This window comes from Esox lucius, chromosome 10, assembly GCF_011004845.1.
Source record: "Esox lucius isolate fEsoLuc1 chromosome 10, fEsoLuc1.pri, whole genome shotgun sequence".
Lineage (NCBI taxonomy): Eukaryota > Metazoa > Chordata > Actinopteri > Esociformes > Esocidae > Esox > Esox lucius.
In genome coordinates, this window is record NC_047578.1 from 22,546,488 (window position 1) to 22,564,911 (window position 18,424).

The 18,424-nt window shown below is 43.0% G+C and overlaps 2 protein-coding genes across 7 annotated transcripts; both read left to right on the plus strand.

Annotated features, from left to right (window-relative positions):
- The first annotated feature begins 22 nt into the window (after positions 1-22).
- Positions 23-4,980, plus strand: ncdn (neurochondrin). Of its 3 annotated transcripts, none has more exons than XM_010900274.4 (7): positions 23-112; positions 535-757; positions 871-2,055; positions 2,933-3,177; positions 3,351-3,566; positions 3,907-4,049; positions 4,332-4,980. In XM_010900274.4, the coding sequence occupies exons 2-7, from the start codon at positions 548-550 to the stop codon at positions 4,751-4,753; spliced, it is 2,421 nt and encodes an 806-aa protein (XP_010898576.2). In that variant the 5' UTR covers positions 23-112; positions 535-547; the 3' UTR covers positions 4,754-4,980. The 3 variants fall into 3 exon arrangements, with proteins under 3 accessions (XP_010898576.2, XP_010898575.2, XP_010898577.2); XM_010900273.3 differs by having other exon boundaries at positions 96-151; XM_010900275.3 differs by lacking the exon at positions 23-112 and adding an exon at positions 172-443.
- A 1,002-nt stretch (positions 4,981-5,982) lies between these two features.
- On the plus strand, positions 5,983-17,572 carry tfap2e (transcription factor AP-2 epsilon). 4 transcript variants are annotated; one of them, XM_020050284.3, is made up of 7 exons: positions 5,983-6,108; positions 8,389-8,841; positions 11,346-11,400; positions 13,434-13,665; positions 15,108-15,226; positions 15,532-15,670; positions 16,531-17,572. In XM_020050284.3, the coding sequence occupies exons 1-7, from the start codon at positions 6,064-6,066 to the stop codon at positions 16,790-16,792; spliced, it is 1,305 nt and encodes a 434-aa protein (XP_019905843.1). In that variant the 5' UTR covers positions 5,983-6,063; the 3' UTR covers positions 16,793-17,572. The 4 variants fall into 4 exon arrangements, with proteins under 4 accessions (XP_019905843.1, XP_010898578.1, XP_010898579.1 ...); XM_010900276.5 differs by having other exon boundaries at positions 8,389-8,829; XM_010900277.5 differs by lacking the exon at positions 5,983-6,108 and adding an exon at positions 6,833-7,077.
- Positions 17,573-18,424: the final 852 nt, after the last annotated feature.

The window sequence follows — 18,424 nt, forward strand, 5'->3', positions numbered from 1 at the left end:
CCCATGATTGGCCGAATATTCTCTTTTAGTCACGATGATTGGTTGTTGTACACGCTGTTTTGACAGCTGACTTCCGTGGACCAAATTCTCATGTGCACTAAGATACAGCGCGGTAAGTTGAATGAACACGAAGTTAGGGACTTTGCTTAATGTGAGTATATCTAAAGCTAGCTAATGATTTGCACTATATTCATTTTAACAGTAGTTTTCAGTGTATGAAAAAACACATGCTATGATATGAGCACCTAGCTCTGCTGAACATTACATGTTACACGCATAGGCCACAGCGACACTTTCCCATTTACTTTTAGCAGAGCGTTGGTAGTTACACAACTATCACGAGAATAGGAAATTCACAACACCATGTATTTCATCGTGTGAGGTTGACTGTAGATGATGAGCCTTGGGACGCGTGCTTGAACTTCGTTGGGAATACAGGCCTAGTATATCTACGTAATATTTGTTTTGACAACGGGGTGTTGACTGGGTATGTTTCACTAATTTCCACTAATGATATGTATATTATCTTGACAGGTGTGCAGTAGCAATGGCAGAGGGTACATTTGTTGTAAACTCTGAGAATGGTTCCAGTAGCCAACACACAGGCATTGAGAAAGTTGGAGGGGAATGTATAGGAGAGAGAGCTCGTCTGGCAATAGATGGCTTGTCTGCTGCCCAGCGCGATGTCCTGGAGCGCTGTCTACATGCGCTGACCCACGCCAAGAACGACAGCCACACGCTCGCCGCGCTCCTCCTGGTTAGTGTATTCTCCAGTAAACGGTCATACCTCTGACCCATAAGAATTCTATTCAATCTGGAATGGTTAACGTGTCCTTTCAGCACCTGTCTTTCTTCCCTTCTGTTCTGTAGATCACGCGGTTGTGTCCAGCGGGCCATCTCGACAGTGAGACTCTACGGCGCATCTTTGAGGCGGTGGGGTTGAGTCTCCCAGCTCGCCTCCTGGTGACCGCGGTCCAGGGGAGTGATGCCTCTGGCCTGCCCCCAGAGGAGCTCTTGTCTCTGGGCACTGCTCTCCTGGCTGCCCTCAGCACGGACCCTGAAATGGCCGCCCACCCCCAGCTCCTAACCACCGTCCCTCTGCTACTAGGGCTGCTGGCCGATGGCTCCAACTGGAGCCCAGAGAAACGAGCCAAACACCAGGGCAGACAGGGGATGGAACCGGGCAATACGAGCCAGACAGAAGGCGAGGCCAAGTCATCCCAGACCACAAACCCTACCTCGGAGGAGGGTACAGCAGAGAATGGAGCTTTGGATTCAGCAGTCCAGTTAGATGAGGCCGTGGCTGCCGACTGTTACCAGGTCCTGTTTACCGTGTGCGCTTTACCCCGGGGCCCGGAGCAGCTCCTGGCCAGGGGCGCTGTCCCTGCACTGTGTCGGGCCCTGGAGCAGAAACGGACCCTCAGCCGCGAGAAGGGGTTGCCCCTTTTAGGTAGCCTCCTCTCTGGTAAAACCAGAGAGCGAGCCTGGAGTAGGCACCCAGCCGAACTCCTTTCTCTCCTGGCCGGAGTCACCCAAGACTTCTGCCAAGCCATTGACCACGCCCAGCTTGACATGTGTGCCCTGGTGCCACAGTTTCTCCCCTCCCCTGACGGAACACCAAAGGACGCCGACCTAAAACCGACGGTTGTCCGTTTGTGGGCAGCCCTGAGGCCAATGCTGCAGGCCAAGCTGACCCCCGGTCAGTTGGGCCCCGTGTTAGTCCTCTCCGCCTGCCTGTTGGACCTGGGCGGCTGGGAGCCCGTTGGCCCGCCTAAGTTCTGCTGCCTCCTGGTAAACCGGGCCTGCGTGGAGGTGAGGATGGGCCTAGAGGAGCCACCCGGCGCAAAGCTGAGCCCTGAGCTGCGACAGACCCTCACCGCCTGTTACCGCATCATGGAGGCGGCCATGGAGCAGGCCTGCAGCGGCCTGGGGGTGGAGCAGCGGAGCAATGCCCAGCCGCAGACCGCCATCACCGGGCTCAGTTTGCAGCAGAGCAGGCAGGTCCTCCGGGTTCTGGAGGAGGCTTTCTCAGCGGTCATCTATCACCTGCAGCAGGTGAACGGACAGTGCTAACTAGATGCATTTACACTTGTTTTTGTGTTTGAATAGACTGTACTAAGTTAAACGGATTATGAACTTTATCGTCGCCAGAGGCTTGTTGACGTAAGAACAGAATGGGATGTAATTTCTAGACCTTATGAGAACATCACACTAAGACCTTCTTCTTTTCAAAATAACTTTTTCCCTATCAATCAGAGAAAGACTCTTGGTTTTAAGCTTAGAACAAAAAGTTTAAATGAGTAGGTCAGAGGGGATACATTGGAATGTGAAGCATGAATTATTATATTGCTAGATGGTATATTTTTACATGGTCTGCATGACTAATCATTGTGTGCTAAGTCTATTGATTTTGATGTGTCTAAGCCTTACATTTGCATGACGTTTGCGGGAGCTGTTATAATGCCCAATGACCTCCTTGTCCCAGCACTTTACAATGGCATCATATATAACCTTCAAACTCCACTCAGGACTTTGAAGCCACTCGCATTTTGTTTTTTCATTGCATACCTCTAATCATGGACTTATTTTTACTTAGAACACCTGGCGAGTGCAATTAATGATGAGATAGAATAGAAAACCGGCAGGCGCCAGACCTCGTAGGGTAAACGTTGAGTACCCCCCATATACTTTGGCTCCGCATTCCGGGTTTAAACCACCCTCCACAGGTGTGATGCCCTACTATTTGTTTATGGTTATAGTAATAATGCTGTTTTAAACTTGAATCAAGGCAGTTGTGTGGGGAAGCTAAGGATATGAATGTGTTTCTGCTGGATGAACATTAGGCCGTATCCAGGATAGGCACACATGCGTATCCATTATTCTGTAAGATGAGTGTGATTCTGAAACTTAATGCTGAAGTCTCCTTCCCCAGGTTGATCCCGGATGCTACGGTGACCCCTTCATTTTCGCCACGTTCCGTTCCCTGTGCGCCTGGCTCGCCGAAGAGACTTCCTGCCTCAAGGAGGAAGTGACTGCCCTCCTGCCTTTCTTGATTGGCTACACCAGAAGCCACCTGCAGGGGGAGCGTACGGAGCACGATCTTTCGGATTGGATGGCCGAGATGTCTGTAGGCGGCGGCTCACAGGGAAGAGCTTGGACTGGCAAAGATGCTTTAAGGTATGTTTACTCAAACACAAAGGAATGGAATTCTGATTTGGTTGAACAACTGTTGAATTGAAGACTGCATGCTGGGTTTAGTGAAAACTGCCCTGAAACTTTCCAGCGGTGTGAGTTTCTCAGGAGCGCATTTGTGGAACAGGATCTAACAGCCTCTTTGTTTTCCTGCCAAGGTATCTTCTGCCAGCCCTATGCCACCTTTCTGCAGAAGACGCCCCGAGAAAGGTTTTACTCACCTTAGACACCCCGGCCCTGCTTGTGACCTTCCTAACCCAGGGATGGGGCGACCTGCGGGGGAAGGGAGGGATGGCATTAGCCCGGGACCCAAGTATGGAGACTGCCTGCTCTGCCCTGCTCAACTTTGCAGTCACAGAGCCGGAGAGAGTGGGGTAAAACGACACAGCTCCTATTGTAGAGACCCAGCAATGTTGTACAGCATATGTGTATTATCTAGACACACCTATTTGTTATGAAAATATGTATAGCATAGTTTAATTTACAGACTGATTGAGTGATGTCATTTAGTAGTCTGGGTGAGAGGGGATTATTTTATGTAAGAACAAAGCCATGACAATATATGTGAAAATGAATGGGAGTTAACTAATGGAAGTTAAAGTTTAGCTACAGGACACACTAAGTTAAGAGATTTAAACTATTATGAATTTTTTTAATTACACTAGTATCTTACGTATGTCGTTGTCATTAATGATCAACCTCCTTATGTCTTAGGAAAGACCCTTGTTTCAAAGGTCTTGAGTCCCTTTTAAGCGAAGCTCTTCCTGTTCTCCTGCACAAACCCCGCATCCTGGTCTTGGCAGCCAATCTTTGCACAATTGGGCTAATGATTGGCAGGCTGAAACCTGTTTCTGAAGGTTAGTTGAGTGGATTGTGTTAAGTTGTTGTTCATCAATTGTTTTTTTATGAATATGGATCCATTTCTCTATTTATTATTAAACTTTTTTATTTGAACCTATAAATAATATGTGGTCAGGTGTAAAATGCATTATGACAACGATTCATTCTCTTAATATTCTTACATATAAATCCTTTCATTTAAAAACCCATAGGTGAGTGGATTAGCCTAATACATCATTTAAGCCTAATACATTTAATCTAAATTCAACCCTAATAATATTTGTACTCCCATTCTCCAGCTCCGGTTGAAGCAGGCCAGAGGCGGTTCTTCTCCACATCACTGCGGTTTCTCCGTGGTGCCCTGGACTACAGTTCAGGACCTGGCCCAGCTAGGGTGAGCCCTTCCTGGGAGGAGTGGTGGGAGGAGGCTGGGGAGCTCTGGAGGCTTGGTCTGCAGGCCCTGGGAGGCTGTGTGAAGGCCCAGCCCTGGATCGTCACCCTGGTCAGGGAGGAGGGCTGGCTCAGCCACACCCTCACCTTGCTGGGCTCCTGCAGTGCCCTGCCGGACCCTGACACCCAGGCGGCGATAGAAGAGGCTCTTTGCGCGTTGGCACTCCAGTGCCCACTCTGTCGACAGGAGATCAGCGTCCTCTTAAAGAGCGATGCCAAGGGAGCTTTGGGTAGTATGGGAAAGCTTAAGAAATCCCTCAACACAAACTGAAGCATGTATTTATTGGTTATGAAGATTAAATCCCATAACGTGAGCAGGAAAAACCTCCTCTGCCTCTTAGACAAAAAGAAATGACTACATTGTGGTCAGTAGCAGGCTATATTTTTGTTGTTCCTGATAAACATTTCAGATGTTTGAATGATGGTTGACCTGTGACTGGATTATAAGCAGTCTGTTAGATGTATGTAAGTGAAGTATAAAATAAAGAATTATTTTGATTAAGATGTAATGTCTCTTTGACCAAGAAAGAACATTCAAAGTTGTCCTGCATCTTACTGAAATTCTGAACATTTATGTTACGCGTGCGTAAAGACGCGCATAACCAATGTTCTTCCTGTTTCCTTAAGTTATGATTCCTTCCGTAAGTGCTTTAAGGACTACTATTCTAATACGATAGTTATCGTAACAATTATACCAACGTATCTTCCATCTCAGTGCATGTTTGCTATTCTACCACTAGGTGGCACTCTGACCGCAGTGGGATTCGTTCATGGTAAATTCTACAATAATGCTTGAATATGCATTCATGGAAGTTAAACCAATTATATTGATGTATCATTGAAACGATGAGTTTATTAATTCATTGTTTGCAGATGAGATTCGCAATCTATTAAGGTGGATCAATTTTGTTTTTACCTTTTTTATCAGAAGAGTCAGGGTCCCAGGCGACCTTTGGATATTTTCAACTCATTAAACTGTGTTTAATACACAAAAAGAAAGTAACTGCATATCAGTGATGTTTTATTGCCCAGAAATGTAATTGGTAACATTAACCTTGGTTATCTTCAAACGAAGTCAGGGAGACGTTTTCAAATGAAATTTCTTCGGGACACGCCATATAGCATGTTCTTATGAGTGTGAGGTTGTAATTATATTTTGAACTGATATATTTACTAGACCGCTTAAATATACCAAATATTTCACTATAAATTATTAGAATGTTTTTACAGTTCGCTTAAAATGTAAGCGACATGTTATGGCAGCATTGCAACTTCATGCATTCTATTTGGTCATTCGGATTTGTTAAATCATTTTCACATTTTCTATCGCTATATAAAAAAACACTCTCACTCTGCCCTAACTTAACAGCCCTTTTGACTCCCCTTACGCCCTCACACCCCTCCCCAAACTCCCCAGGACCTTGATTGTCTTTCTGTTGTGACTCATACAAAACTCCTGCATCGCTACACCAACTAACTCACTCTTTGGTCTACCTTCAGCTAGACTCCATCCATCCATCCTCTTGTTACGCGTTTTAACCCCCTGGCCAAGAATAACACCGAACTTTGCCACCCGGCATCATGCTCTGGAAATCTCGAACGAAGACTGAGCCTTACTGTGTACAGGTAAGACATTATTTGTTGGTGCATGAAAATGGTTGCTTTTGGAAATATGTTTTCTCTTGCTACTTCAAATGGGGCCTAAAATAAAAAAATGAATTAAAAGATATTAGTGTTAGTAGGCCAATTATGGGAAAGTGTCAATAACTAGTGACATAACTTGTTGGATGTTATAATGTGTTATGGGATTGATGTTGCAAAGGGAAACAATTTGCCAATGTCTGTGCCTGAAGTGCAATAAATAAAGTTTACTCATTTTCACAGAGAATATCAAAGTATTCAAAATGTGTTAAACATATTTAAAAAACACTTAAAAATGTTATTTTGAGTTTAAATGTATCATCTAACAAAATTGATTCAGTGAATAATAGATTGATTACGCAGCAGTTTAAAATAGAAGGCTATGGAATGATTAGTTCCTGTCATGATATTTTTAAACTTGGTCTGTATATTGTAATTAAATAATTTGCGGGAGTCTGGGGACAATACCTACTTTCATTTGGCATTTAAAACCGAATGCAACTTAAAGTGGGATGTTTTGTAGGTTTAATAACTTCTGAAGAAACGAAAGATGGGATAATTAACAAGATAATGTGGGATAATTAATGAATGACTGAATGAATATCTCTTTAAGAGAACTGGACCCCCCAACCCCTCCCCTCGTTCTGTTGAGCGCGTTCAGAAACCTATAAGTAGCGCGCGCATGGAGAAAATTGAGGACACTTTCTGACAGCGCGTCGTAGCAGCATCCATATAACCGCACGTGCTTGAGGGTTGACACATTGAGACATTTCTAAACGAAAGAAGAAGAAAAATATATCGATCTCTTTTCTGCATGGATCTTTTAGACAGATGAAAGTAGCTTGGATTATAACTCTTTGGTGACATCGCTAAGACACTGACAGCATCCATATCCTATAGACTGAATTTGAGTGACAAGAAATCCAGATGTTAGTCCACACCTATTCGGCTATGGTGAGTCCATGTGCATTCAATACTGTGCGCTTCATCTCAGAGAAGGTTATGTATAATCTTGTCATCTTACATTTCTCCAACTTTGTCCTGATTTGAGTGGGCACAATTATGTGACGTTAACTTCGCACTTGCGGCGCTGCTGTCACTGTCAGCTGTCGGGAAAGATCGTCTGTGTGTATGTAGAATGTCATTGCCAGGCGGAATCCGACCGCTTCCAAGTGGCCGTGAAAATATTAATTTACAGAAACTACGATGACTGTTGGAGGTAGTAAATAAAAGTCGTTTTGGAAAAGTAACATTTATTGTAGCTGTGGTGAGCATAATGAAAATTCCAACGGCTTTTGGTTTGAAATGTTTTCAACTACAACCCATAAAATGTTCAGATGGTATGCACTAGTATTTTAACTATGAATTTTATGTTGTCCTTTATTATGTCATACAAATTTGAAATAAAAAAATATCTTCCCATTGATAGTTTCTGCTAATGGATATTGTTCCAACACAACAAAATTGATCCGAGTGACCCAGCTTTAGAAAAATCGAATTCTAACCAGGAAGTGCATGCAGATGGAGAGAAATGTGGGCTAGGCCACAGGACAGTTGGGCAATATGGCTAAATAAATGCATTGATGATGGAATGTTACTACTGTATTATTACAACTCCAAAATTCTGAAAAATGTGGTTTAATAATTTATATTAGTCAATATTTCTTCACATTTACCTGGAACATATTTGCAATATTTTGTGAATATTTCATAATCTCCCGTAGACTTAAATATGTGCACATATTGTATCATATTGAGATTGTATTTCCTGGGGCTAAACGATGTTATTGCGCATGAGTTACCTGCCCTTTGTTCTGTTGGGGTTCTCAGTAACCATGACCTTCGTGACACTGTCAGGCAGAGGTGCCCCTGGCATTGTTTGCTTGCAGATTAAACCCATACCGAAATGATTTGGACATTTTATAATTGAATAATTGAATGTTAACGGGGAAACAATGTTGTGGTCAAGTGTCTGACAACATTTTGTGGAGTTTTATATAGGGCCCATCGAAGTAATTTCATTTGTGTTGGCAATTGTCTTTTCTTGATGTTCTATAACTATTTCATTGGACTTCATACCTGATGCTTAAGGAATCCTTTAAAATAAAGTTCAGTAATTTCTTCTCCAATTACTAAATTACTGAATAATAACGAATTAGGATTGCATTTATGTTACTATTTACAGTTGTTCAAATATGTTTTAAAAGTTTTGCATTAAAAAGAGGGTTGATTTACTAACCTACTTTTAATTTTATTTACGCACAGGACCGCGCGGACGGATTGACCGGCTCCTCGCCGAGTGGTCGACTGTCCCAACTGTCCTCGCTGAATCAAGCAGCCTACTCATCGGCACCCCCACTCTGCCACACACCGGCCTCTGACTTCCAACCTCCGTACTTTCCCCCTCCATATCCACAGTCTTCGCTCTCATATTCCCAGAGCCAGGACTCTGCATATCACTTATCGGACCCATACCCCTCCATCAACTCCATCCATCAGCATCAGCAAGCGGCATGGCACTCGCAGAGGTCGCGGTCGGACGAGGGGGGGCTATTGTCACAGTCACACCGAGCTTTAAGTCTCGACCCCCGTCGGGAATACCCTGGTGTACCCCGGCTTCTTCACGGACTGGGGGAGGGTGCCGCGGCGCTAGGGGACGGTCCTCTTGGAATGCACATTGGACATCACGGACTGGAGGACATGCAGGTGGGGTTTTTTGTGCGTGGAAATTTTTATTATTCATTCTCCCATTCGAAAAAAAATATTTGAGTCGCCTTTCAGGCCATATAACCTCGTAGGTATTCATGTACTAGTTTTGGGAAAAAATACTGTGAAAGAATATATAAAAAAAACAATTGTGGGTATGACAATGATTCCTGCTGTCACCTCTGTAACTTGATTTTCTTTTGGAGCGCAATTGTTTTTTCTCCCCTTGTCCACCCTAAAACATCCAAAAAACTACAGATTTTCTTTAAGAAACTTTGCGAATATACCAACCTGTTAATAATTATCCCCAAAGTGGATACCTGTCAAAAGTAAATTACTTTGATATTCTATTTGGTCGTATTGTGAGAGTATATGCACAGTTTAATAACTTTATTTAGAAGCCATAAGCATCTTTTCCCTGCGGCAATGTATATAGAAACTTGTCTAAGTGCTGATAATTGTGTTGATGGATACATTTACTCCTAATCATGTTAAAGGGAATTGGTCCACTAATTGCAACGGCTCGCTTGTCTCGTTAACTTAAAAATTATATTAGTTCAACCTAATCCCTTAAGTGTTGTCATATTAAATATGGCGGGCGGAGATTAAACAATTACACATGATAGCAAATATTAATTGCGTTCTTTGACCTTAATACATTTAATTCATATGTTTCACAACATATATTACTTTTTGGAAGTAGTTCTGAAGTACCATTTGCTTTAGGTAAATTGAAACATAAAAGACATTTCAACAAAACAATTCCCATCTACGCTTGTCATCAAAATATAGTTATAAAGTATAAATATACTCATAGTATTGGTAAATAAAATAACGTTCTTTTTAATATTTACAGTGTTTTAATTTCAGGGAGATAATTAAAAAAATATATGGTAATCTATGAAATAAATAGGTTTTATGATATGATTTATTTCGGAAATAGTATATGGAATGTTGTAATTCTGTTTTGTATACGAATAGATTTATTGTTCTTAGTTTGTGTACTTTCAAGGCTGATTTAGAAGATAATCTCTAACAAATGGAATAACGAAAAAGGATGCAAAGATTATACAGCTAACATTTGTTTGTTGGCTGAAGCCAAAATCAATTGAAGTCATTGTGAGAAGTGTTCTACATACTTGCAGTTTGAAAGAATAATAGTTTAAACGTTGCTATGGATTTATTGAGTAGACAACCACACAAGCAGGTGCAGATTCAAACGCATTTGTTCTAAGCATCCTGCATCCCTCACGGAAAATTCAGCGCAACCAATTGATTTTCATGGTCATTAATACAAAGAAACACTTACTTAAGCGGCAGACATGGAGTCATCCAGGCCATGTTTGTGTTAAACGCTCTGTCTTTACAAAACCTTTATTTGATTAATGGATTAAATTCGCACGTTTGAGCCCCTTTAAATCCCACACAAAGAATGTCTCTCTCTGAGAATTTGATCATATTCCACTTGATGACACGTAAAATATCACAGAAAACCCCACGAATTAGGGTTTTCAACGTTGAAATGCTGTCTGATGAATTATTGTGTATTCTGTAAAACTAATTCTGGATGTAAACCAAGGTAGACCGTGCCGTTCTAATAAATGGACACAAGTGAGGGATAAAACGACTTTATGTCGTACAAAATAAATGTTTAATTAATTTTGTGCGTACTTTTTCATGATAATACATTTAATTATCCAAATAATAATATGTAAAGGTAGAAAATTATATATGAAGATTTAAGGTAACTTTTGAATTAGTCTCTAAGCATAGTTTTTAAAATCCTTTTAATAACAAATTGTGTGGGATTGATAACAAGAGGCATGTGATTAACGTAGTTTTCACTGCTGAAAAAAAGAACACGTGAAGTATTGAAAAAGCATCCAAAACATTTGTGTAGTTCATAAATGTGTATATAGAAAAAGAAAGAATAACAGCAACAACAAAAAACATATGGCCTTGACGAAGTAATTCCCATGCCAATACCAGCTCCCCTAAGATCCCCTCCTCAACTCACAAACACAAAATGATGTCAGTTCTTTGTCTCAGTTTTCAGAAAGAAAAGACAAGTGTTAAGCAGGGCCAACTTCTGTCTTCCTCTTGGTGTTCTGATCATGGAACATAGCATATTTGCTGAGCCAGTTTCAACAAACAGCTGTATTGTCGACATCATCTAAAGGGTGCTGACCACAACCCCATCCCTTCACACACCATTGACTGGTTCTTGAATAAAAGCTTCAGCTAAGTGTCATACAATATATTATCATAAGGGCACCAAACCGACTCAGGGCCGGCATCTTGTTAAACAGTCCTCTTCAGAGTCTAGACTCGAACACTGATGCCCTAACGAACCATGAGACTCTTAAAACTGCTGCCAATCGACTGTTATAATTTTCATACAATGTGATAAGAGCTAAATTATAGATTGTGCTTGGCCCCCAGACTGGTTTTGGATTGGCTGGTGAGGGTGGTGAATAAATGATACTGACTGGCCACTGTATATCTACCCAACACAGGGGATGGAGGAGGGCTCAGCCTTGGGCATCCTGGATCACTCCGTCATTAAGAAAGGTAAGGGATGGCAGTGCTCTGTGTGTGTGTGTGTGTGTGTGCACGCGCACCCTTCCTCATAAACACCAATCACCCCTCCAGCATGTACACACACACACACACACACACACACACATAGACACACACGCTAACTCTCTCTCTATAAATAATTCTGTTTTGCTATTTCATTTGAAGTCAAGAAGTCCTCTAATACTCGGCTGCAGACTTCACCCTAAAGGCAGTCATTCTTAATGAACTGTTCATGGTCATATGAGAGCGAGGGAGAGGGGGAGAGAACGAGGGAGAGAGGGAGAGAGAGGAGAAGAGAGAGGAGGATTAGAGCGCGGAGGAGAGAAGTGGGGCAGGGGAAGGGAGGGGAACGAAGTGATAAAAGGCGAGTTCTGGGGGAATTCACAGCCGTATAATCACTCTAATATTACCAACAGTAAGAACTAGGAGGTTTTCACAAGACACAGGGGCACGATTAACAAATTCAAGTTGAATTTCAAAATCAGCTTGAAATGCCTGAATTCCAAATCAGCTTGAGTGACTACACCAGAGACATGACATATCTACTGTATGCACGAGCAACGCTTTAAATTAGCCACCAGCCCACACTCATTTTCAGGAGAAACGACTTATCCTTCCGCCGATTTGCTGAGGTTCAGAATGTGTCAATTACAGCACATGCTCATGGCCATGGATTTGAGAGCGGAGAACAGACTCAAAAACCACGTGAATAAGCGGATCTGGGGAACGAGAGGAGGGAGACAGGGAGAGAGAGAGAGAGAGAGAGAGAGAGAGAGGGAGGAGACAGTGAGAGGACAGAGAGGAGAGCGTGCTTTCAGAGGCCTCTAGGCTTCTCGGCGGCTGGGCCTGGCTGGCTCTGAAGGGGGAATAGAGAGAGCTCCCCTCTGTCCGGGAATCTGTGCCGCACAGTGGGGTGTCACAAAGAGGTGGCTGCCGCCCACGGAGAGACAGGAGAACTGGCATGGCAGTGGCAACTGTAGCACAGCCGACAGTACGCACCAGAGATAATAACTCCAAAACAGCAGAGCTAGTAGTAACTAGGAGTACTGAGCCAAATGAATAAGGTGCGGAGGGGTGGTTACACACTCAAAATCTCAAGGGGGCAGGATATGATACTGTAATTCACACTGAGATAATCATACACACATACACACGCACACCCACAAACACACGAGGGAAAGGGTTCATTCAATCCTCTCATTTCATCCTTAAGATCCCTGCCCACACAGGCCCAGCATGGCTAGATGTGTGATTAGTGGGCTACACAAGCTAATCTCCTGAAAACAAATTAACAGTTTAAAAGATGATGTAAGAAAGATGTCGGAGCACAAATTGAAACGCCAAGGGGACTCGTTTATTTATGTCAAACCGAATCATTATTAGGAGCTGAATGGCAATTTAAAATCTTTTAATCATTTTTTGAATACTCCTCTCCGACAACATCCGGGTTTAACCCAGTGTTTGGATTTCAATGGTTCAAAGCATCCTTCGCCACAGCAATTCCATAATTTGCATTCACATGCTGGTTTGGCTTTGTCTGTAGATTCCCCGGTTCTTCAACTTGTATTTTAAACTTCAGAGGCCACTTCAAATTCAAGCAATATTTAGTACTTGAGAATGAAGGTCTTTAAGTCAGAGAAAAGTGACTGTTAAAGTAGCGGGTGTGAATGAGATTTATATAAAGACATGTTAAAGAAACGTAGCTACCACCTGCTGTGACAACAACAACAACACCAACAACAAAAACAATAGAGAAGCCAGAATTAAAGCTGTCGACCAAGGTGAAAAATGTGCCACTGAATTTTATTAACCATGTAATAAGCACAGGACTTTCATTAGGATAAATAGGGTGCCAGCTTTTCTCCAAGATGAATTAGTATTTTCATGTATATAACAAAGGATTGCAAAGAAAGATGTGATTTTTAATAACTGTCTATTTTTCTTTTATTCTTCCATCATCTCTCTCTACCTCTCTCTCCTAATCTGTCTCTTTCTTTCTCTCTCTCTCTCTCACCCTTTTTTAGTTCCCATCCCCTCTAAGCTGAATGGCTCATCCCTGTCAGCTCTGCACCTCAGTAAGGACGGGCTCGGGATGGGTTCTGTTTCCAACCCAGGGGAGGTGTTCTGCTCCGTCCCCGGCCGCCTCTCACTCCTCAGCTCCACATCCAAGTACAAGGTCACTGTGGGGGAGGTACAACGACGGCTGGCCCCGCCCGAGTGCCTCAACGCTTCCCTGTTGGGCGGAGTCCTGCGCAGGTGAGAGGAGCTGTGTTTGTACTTAGTGGGTTTAGAGTTGTGGACAGTAAACTATTTCAACTGTATTCGGGCTGAGATGCCATGCCTGTAGGGGGGATGGATGTCACCCTATGTTGGGATAGTTTTCCTTCTATACTTCTATACTATATATATAATAACACAACTGCTCAGGTTTTCATTGTTTGCTGAAATCTATACTTTTTTAAATACACTTCTATCAAAAACAATCACAGAGAATTTCCTGGTTTCTCTGTTGCTCAAAGACATGAGCTTCTTCTGAAATTCACACTCCCACTCCCTCTTGGGTATTAAAAAACAATGTATTTAATGAAACTAAGAATGGCCCAAATTCACACTTTCAATTATTCAAGCATAAACAGGAAATAACTTACTGTAGCGTACCCCTATCCCATCAACCTCGCCCAAAATGCAAGGATCGAAATCCTTGGCCTGGTTCCGGTGAGAGAAACAACAGAAATAAAAAGAGGTAGACTGGTCTTTTTGTACAATTAAGGAGTTACACATGCACAGCTTCTAAGCTTCACAGTATCACACATTTTGTGAAATATACACATATTGCACATATTGCTTATCACACATTTTGTGAAATATACACATAAGAAAGAATCCTTATTCATAAACAGGACATGATTTTCTTCAGGTGTTAGAAGAAAGTAATGTGATTGGTTGAATCGATCTGCATTTCAACCAGGCTAGGAAGAACATTAGACCCTGTTTTTACTTTAAATCTTAACCTTAACCCGTACCTAACACTTACTTTTTACTAGAACCTTAACCCTTACCCTACCTGTGCGTAAATGTCTTCATTCACTGCAGATCTAAAAAAAACCCTGTCCTTTGCACGAATTAAGGCATTTTTCTTGAGCATGTCACAAATTCCTAACAACCAATTTGCATCAATTTCATGAAAACCTCTGATAATGTGTAGAATAAATTATAAAAAGTCTGAACAACAGTGGAATTCATGTATTCTCACCCCTTGATTGCTTAATGTATCCAGTGAGAAAATTCCCACTCATCCACGAAATATGTAATAATGCATATATTATATAAAAAATTATCAATTCTTATATGAATTTTTTTATACGCCTGTTTTTAATGAACTGCTTTCGCCGCTCAGTGTTCGTAAATGCATTATAGTAGAGCTCATTTTAAATCATTGTCCTTCTATTAAATGCCTCAGTGCCGCGTCTAACTTCAGGAAAAAAATTATACTTGAAGCAAAATCAAAGGGCCGAATGAACACGTCGAGTGGGATCCGTGTGGCCGTGGGGACAGTCGTGTGAAAGTGGCCCCAGATCGTCAGACCTCGGACCCGTAGTGAGCAGCCGCGGCCAGGAGCTAGCCTCAGTGGTTTGTTACGCAGGCCACACAGACAGGTCTTAAGCTGCTCTCTCTCTGTCTCCTCTCGCCCCCCTCAGGGCAAAGTCAAAGAACGGCGGGCGCTGTCTGAGAGAGCGTCTGGAGAAGATTGGGCTCAATCTCCCCGCCGGGCGACGCAAGGCAGCCAACGTCACCCTCCTGACGGCTCTAGTGGAGGGTAAGAGGCCCACGGTGACTTGTACACATACTGACAGACACACACAACCACGGGTGAATACACACACACAGATTTAGAGAACAACTCTACGTACAATAGGCCTGCGATTAATAAATATCTATATCATTTATTTTTGGATTAAATTGAGTTAAGATGTTGACAAGGATCGAAAATGAATGCTATCACACCCTTTAATGCCAGAAGATAATTTTTTTGGATCATTTGAAAAGATGAGCTGTGTCGTATTTCCTCCGAACCCATGGGCGAGGGGATCTGGTCACCAAACCCTTTCGATCTCTTCCCAGGTGAGGCAGTCCACCTGGCACGTGACTTCGGCTACGTGTGTGAGACGGAGTTCCCGGCCAGAGCCACAGCGGAGTATCTGTGCAGGCAGAGCGACCCGGAACAGCTCCCCACGCGACGCAGCATGCTGCTGGCCACCAAGTGAGTGACACATGACCCCCTGGCTGAGACTAAAGCGCTCTTACAGAGGATACAGTCTCAATGCGGACTTTCTCTAATGCTTTCCAGTTTTTTTGGGTTGGGGGGGGGGGTTTGACACAAATTGAAAAATCTCTCATTCTCTCCTTGAGAAAAATTGTTAACAGTTGACCCTTATTGCTCTGGATAAGAGCACCTGATAAATCACTGATAAAGTTTAATATCATTCACAACGGTAGTTTTTGATTCCCATAAACAATGAAGACATTTGCAAACTTTTCTGATTATAACATTCTGTTAGTAGTCTGTGAGCTAAGGTGGTTTTACATATGCAAGTCAGGTTCTAAAATGAGAAAATGATTGGATGTTCCGTAAAATAATTTCGGCATTTGATCTTGGGCTGTTCTGTTCTGCTGCAGATAAGTTTCAACACATGTCCCATGATTCCTTGTCCTTAAATGAAAAAAAGAATGCAATACTGAACAATCTCTAATATACATGATTTGTGACACTGTGGGAAGTGTATAAAACAACCGAAGGAGATTTGCATTTAAATTGAAGCATGGAAATATTTGTAGTTTGAATAGGTGTTGCTATCGTCCTGTAGCATTGTCAAATGGACAATATCAAAATTTTGAAGGATGTAATTAAGAACCCGCAGTTACAATATAATGTTTGCAGGTTCAGTTCCTTGTCAAACAAATACAATAAAAACATAACACCCAGTATTTTAATAAAAAAAAAAACATTCCATGGAAAAAACACTTCTAGTCAATTCAGGTTCAGTCACGTCCTGAAGGATATGGTACGTTACAGACATCTCTCTTCTAACCCCACTCCCTCTTGGTGTTCCGCCCCTACAGGGAGATCTGCAAGGAGTTTGTGGACCTGATGTCCCAGGACCGCTCTCCTCTGGGGGCGAGTCGACCCAACCCCTGTCTGGAGCCTGGCGTTCAAGGGAGCCTCACCCACTTCAGCCTTCTCACCCACGGCTTCGGCACCCCCGCCATCTGTGCCGCCCTCTCCGCCTTCCAGAGCTACCTGGTGGAGGCCATCAAAATGCTGGACAAGGACCAGGGCGGAGGCAAGGGCCATCACGAGAAGGAGATGAAACACCGCAAGTAGGCAAATGACCTGGGGGTTGACAGACTGATCCACTGATTCGACCCTCTCTTAGCCTCCTTTAAGGAGGACAAAGACTGAGATGACCTCTCTGAGTTCCCGCTACAGCCCGATCCGTCACAGGGAAGGGCACGGTGATGTTTGTACTATGTGTGTGTGTGTGTGTGTGTGTGTGTGTGTGTCGGCCAACTCTCTCAAAGACGCATGGACTTTTCGGGGATGCTGGTTTTCTAGGCAGAGTCCGTTCTTAAACCGCCAACGACATTTTCTGGATGAATTCTGGCTTTATGTCCCCGTTCCGACTGTCACGACACCCAAACTCGCGTTCGTAGGAGTCCCTCTCCCCTCCACTTTGCATAGAGACCTCCAAATTTCCTTCCATGTTTGACTGTCTGGACTTGGAGCCACTCTGAAAAACATCTTGTCGCAAGTGATTGAGCCATATCCAGGAGAACCAACTTTCAACAGTTTTGCTTGTTCCTCATCTGGACATTGGATACATCCAACTCCACCCCATAGGAGGGGCAGTTAGTGTACTACAATTCAATGTGGGTGCTGCTGGGTAACTGGGGGTGGGCTTGGGGGAGTGGTGTCACTGTCATTGGCAGCTAGGGGAGATGGTTTGTTTTTGAAAGAGGGGGTAGGTGTGGGTAAATTAAGAAAAAAGAACACAAATCATTTTGTACTTACTGTGTATGTTTATTATTAATGTTATTACTGTTATTATTATTGTATTACGGCATAAATGTAATATATTATTAAAGAAGAACAACTGATGCAGAATATCTGGGTATCACATTTTATCAATCCCCGCCGATAATGGTAGAATTAATGTTTTTTCTACAGACATTTTGGAAACATAAATTCAAGGTTCATTTGTTGATTATAAATATTTTGATTTATTCAAATTTTAGGACATACAGGCCTCTGGCCTTCAAACAGATCCATCTTAAAAATATAAATGGTAAAGTCAAATATATAATATATGTTTTAATCGCATGAATCTGACAGGTGACCATTGTTTTATGTAATTATGACAAGAATAATTTTTATCGCAGTAGAATTTAAATATTTACTCAAAGATTTTTCATTGTTAATTAAAAATGAATATTCACTAAGAAGTAGCAACTCCTTATGATTAACCATAGGTACACGACCCACCTCTCTCTTACACCAGCATACATACACAACATAATAATTACTGATGCGAATGTGCACCCCAGGGGCCACTCAGAATTCAGAGCCCATTTACGCCACAGCGACGAGGTGAAAGCGATGCCTTGCCAGCACAGCAGTAGCAACTGTGTTGCCGCGCCAGGCAGCCGGTACCTGGGAGACCACCGCGACTGTAGCACACAACAAACAGCACACCTAGGCCCCGCCCCCGTCCCATCTGCCGTCTCTCCTGTAATCTGCTCGGTCTCTCGTTCTCGTTTGCTTTCTCCACCTCCTTACCTGCCCCCTCACTCCGCATTACCCAGTGTCAATTCCCCCATCCCTCTTCCTCCCAGTGACCTGCCCCCCCCATCCATCCCTCCCTCCCTCCCTTCCTCTCCCCATCTCTTCTTCCTTCCCTCAATCCCTCCCTCGATCTCACACCCAGCAGGGCTGTTCTCCATCTCTCTGTGCCTGCAG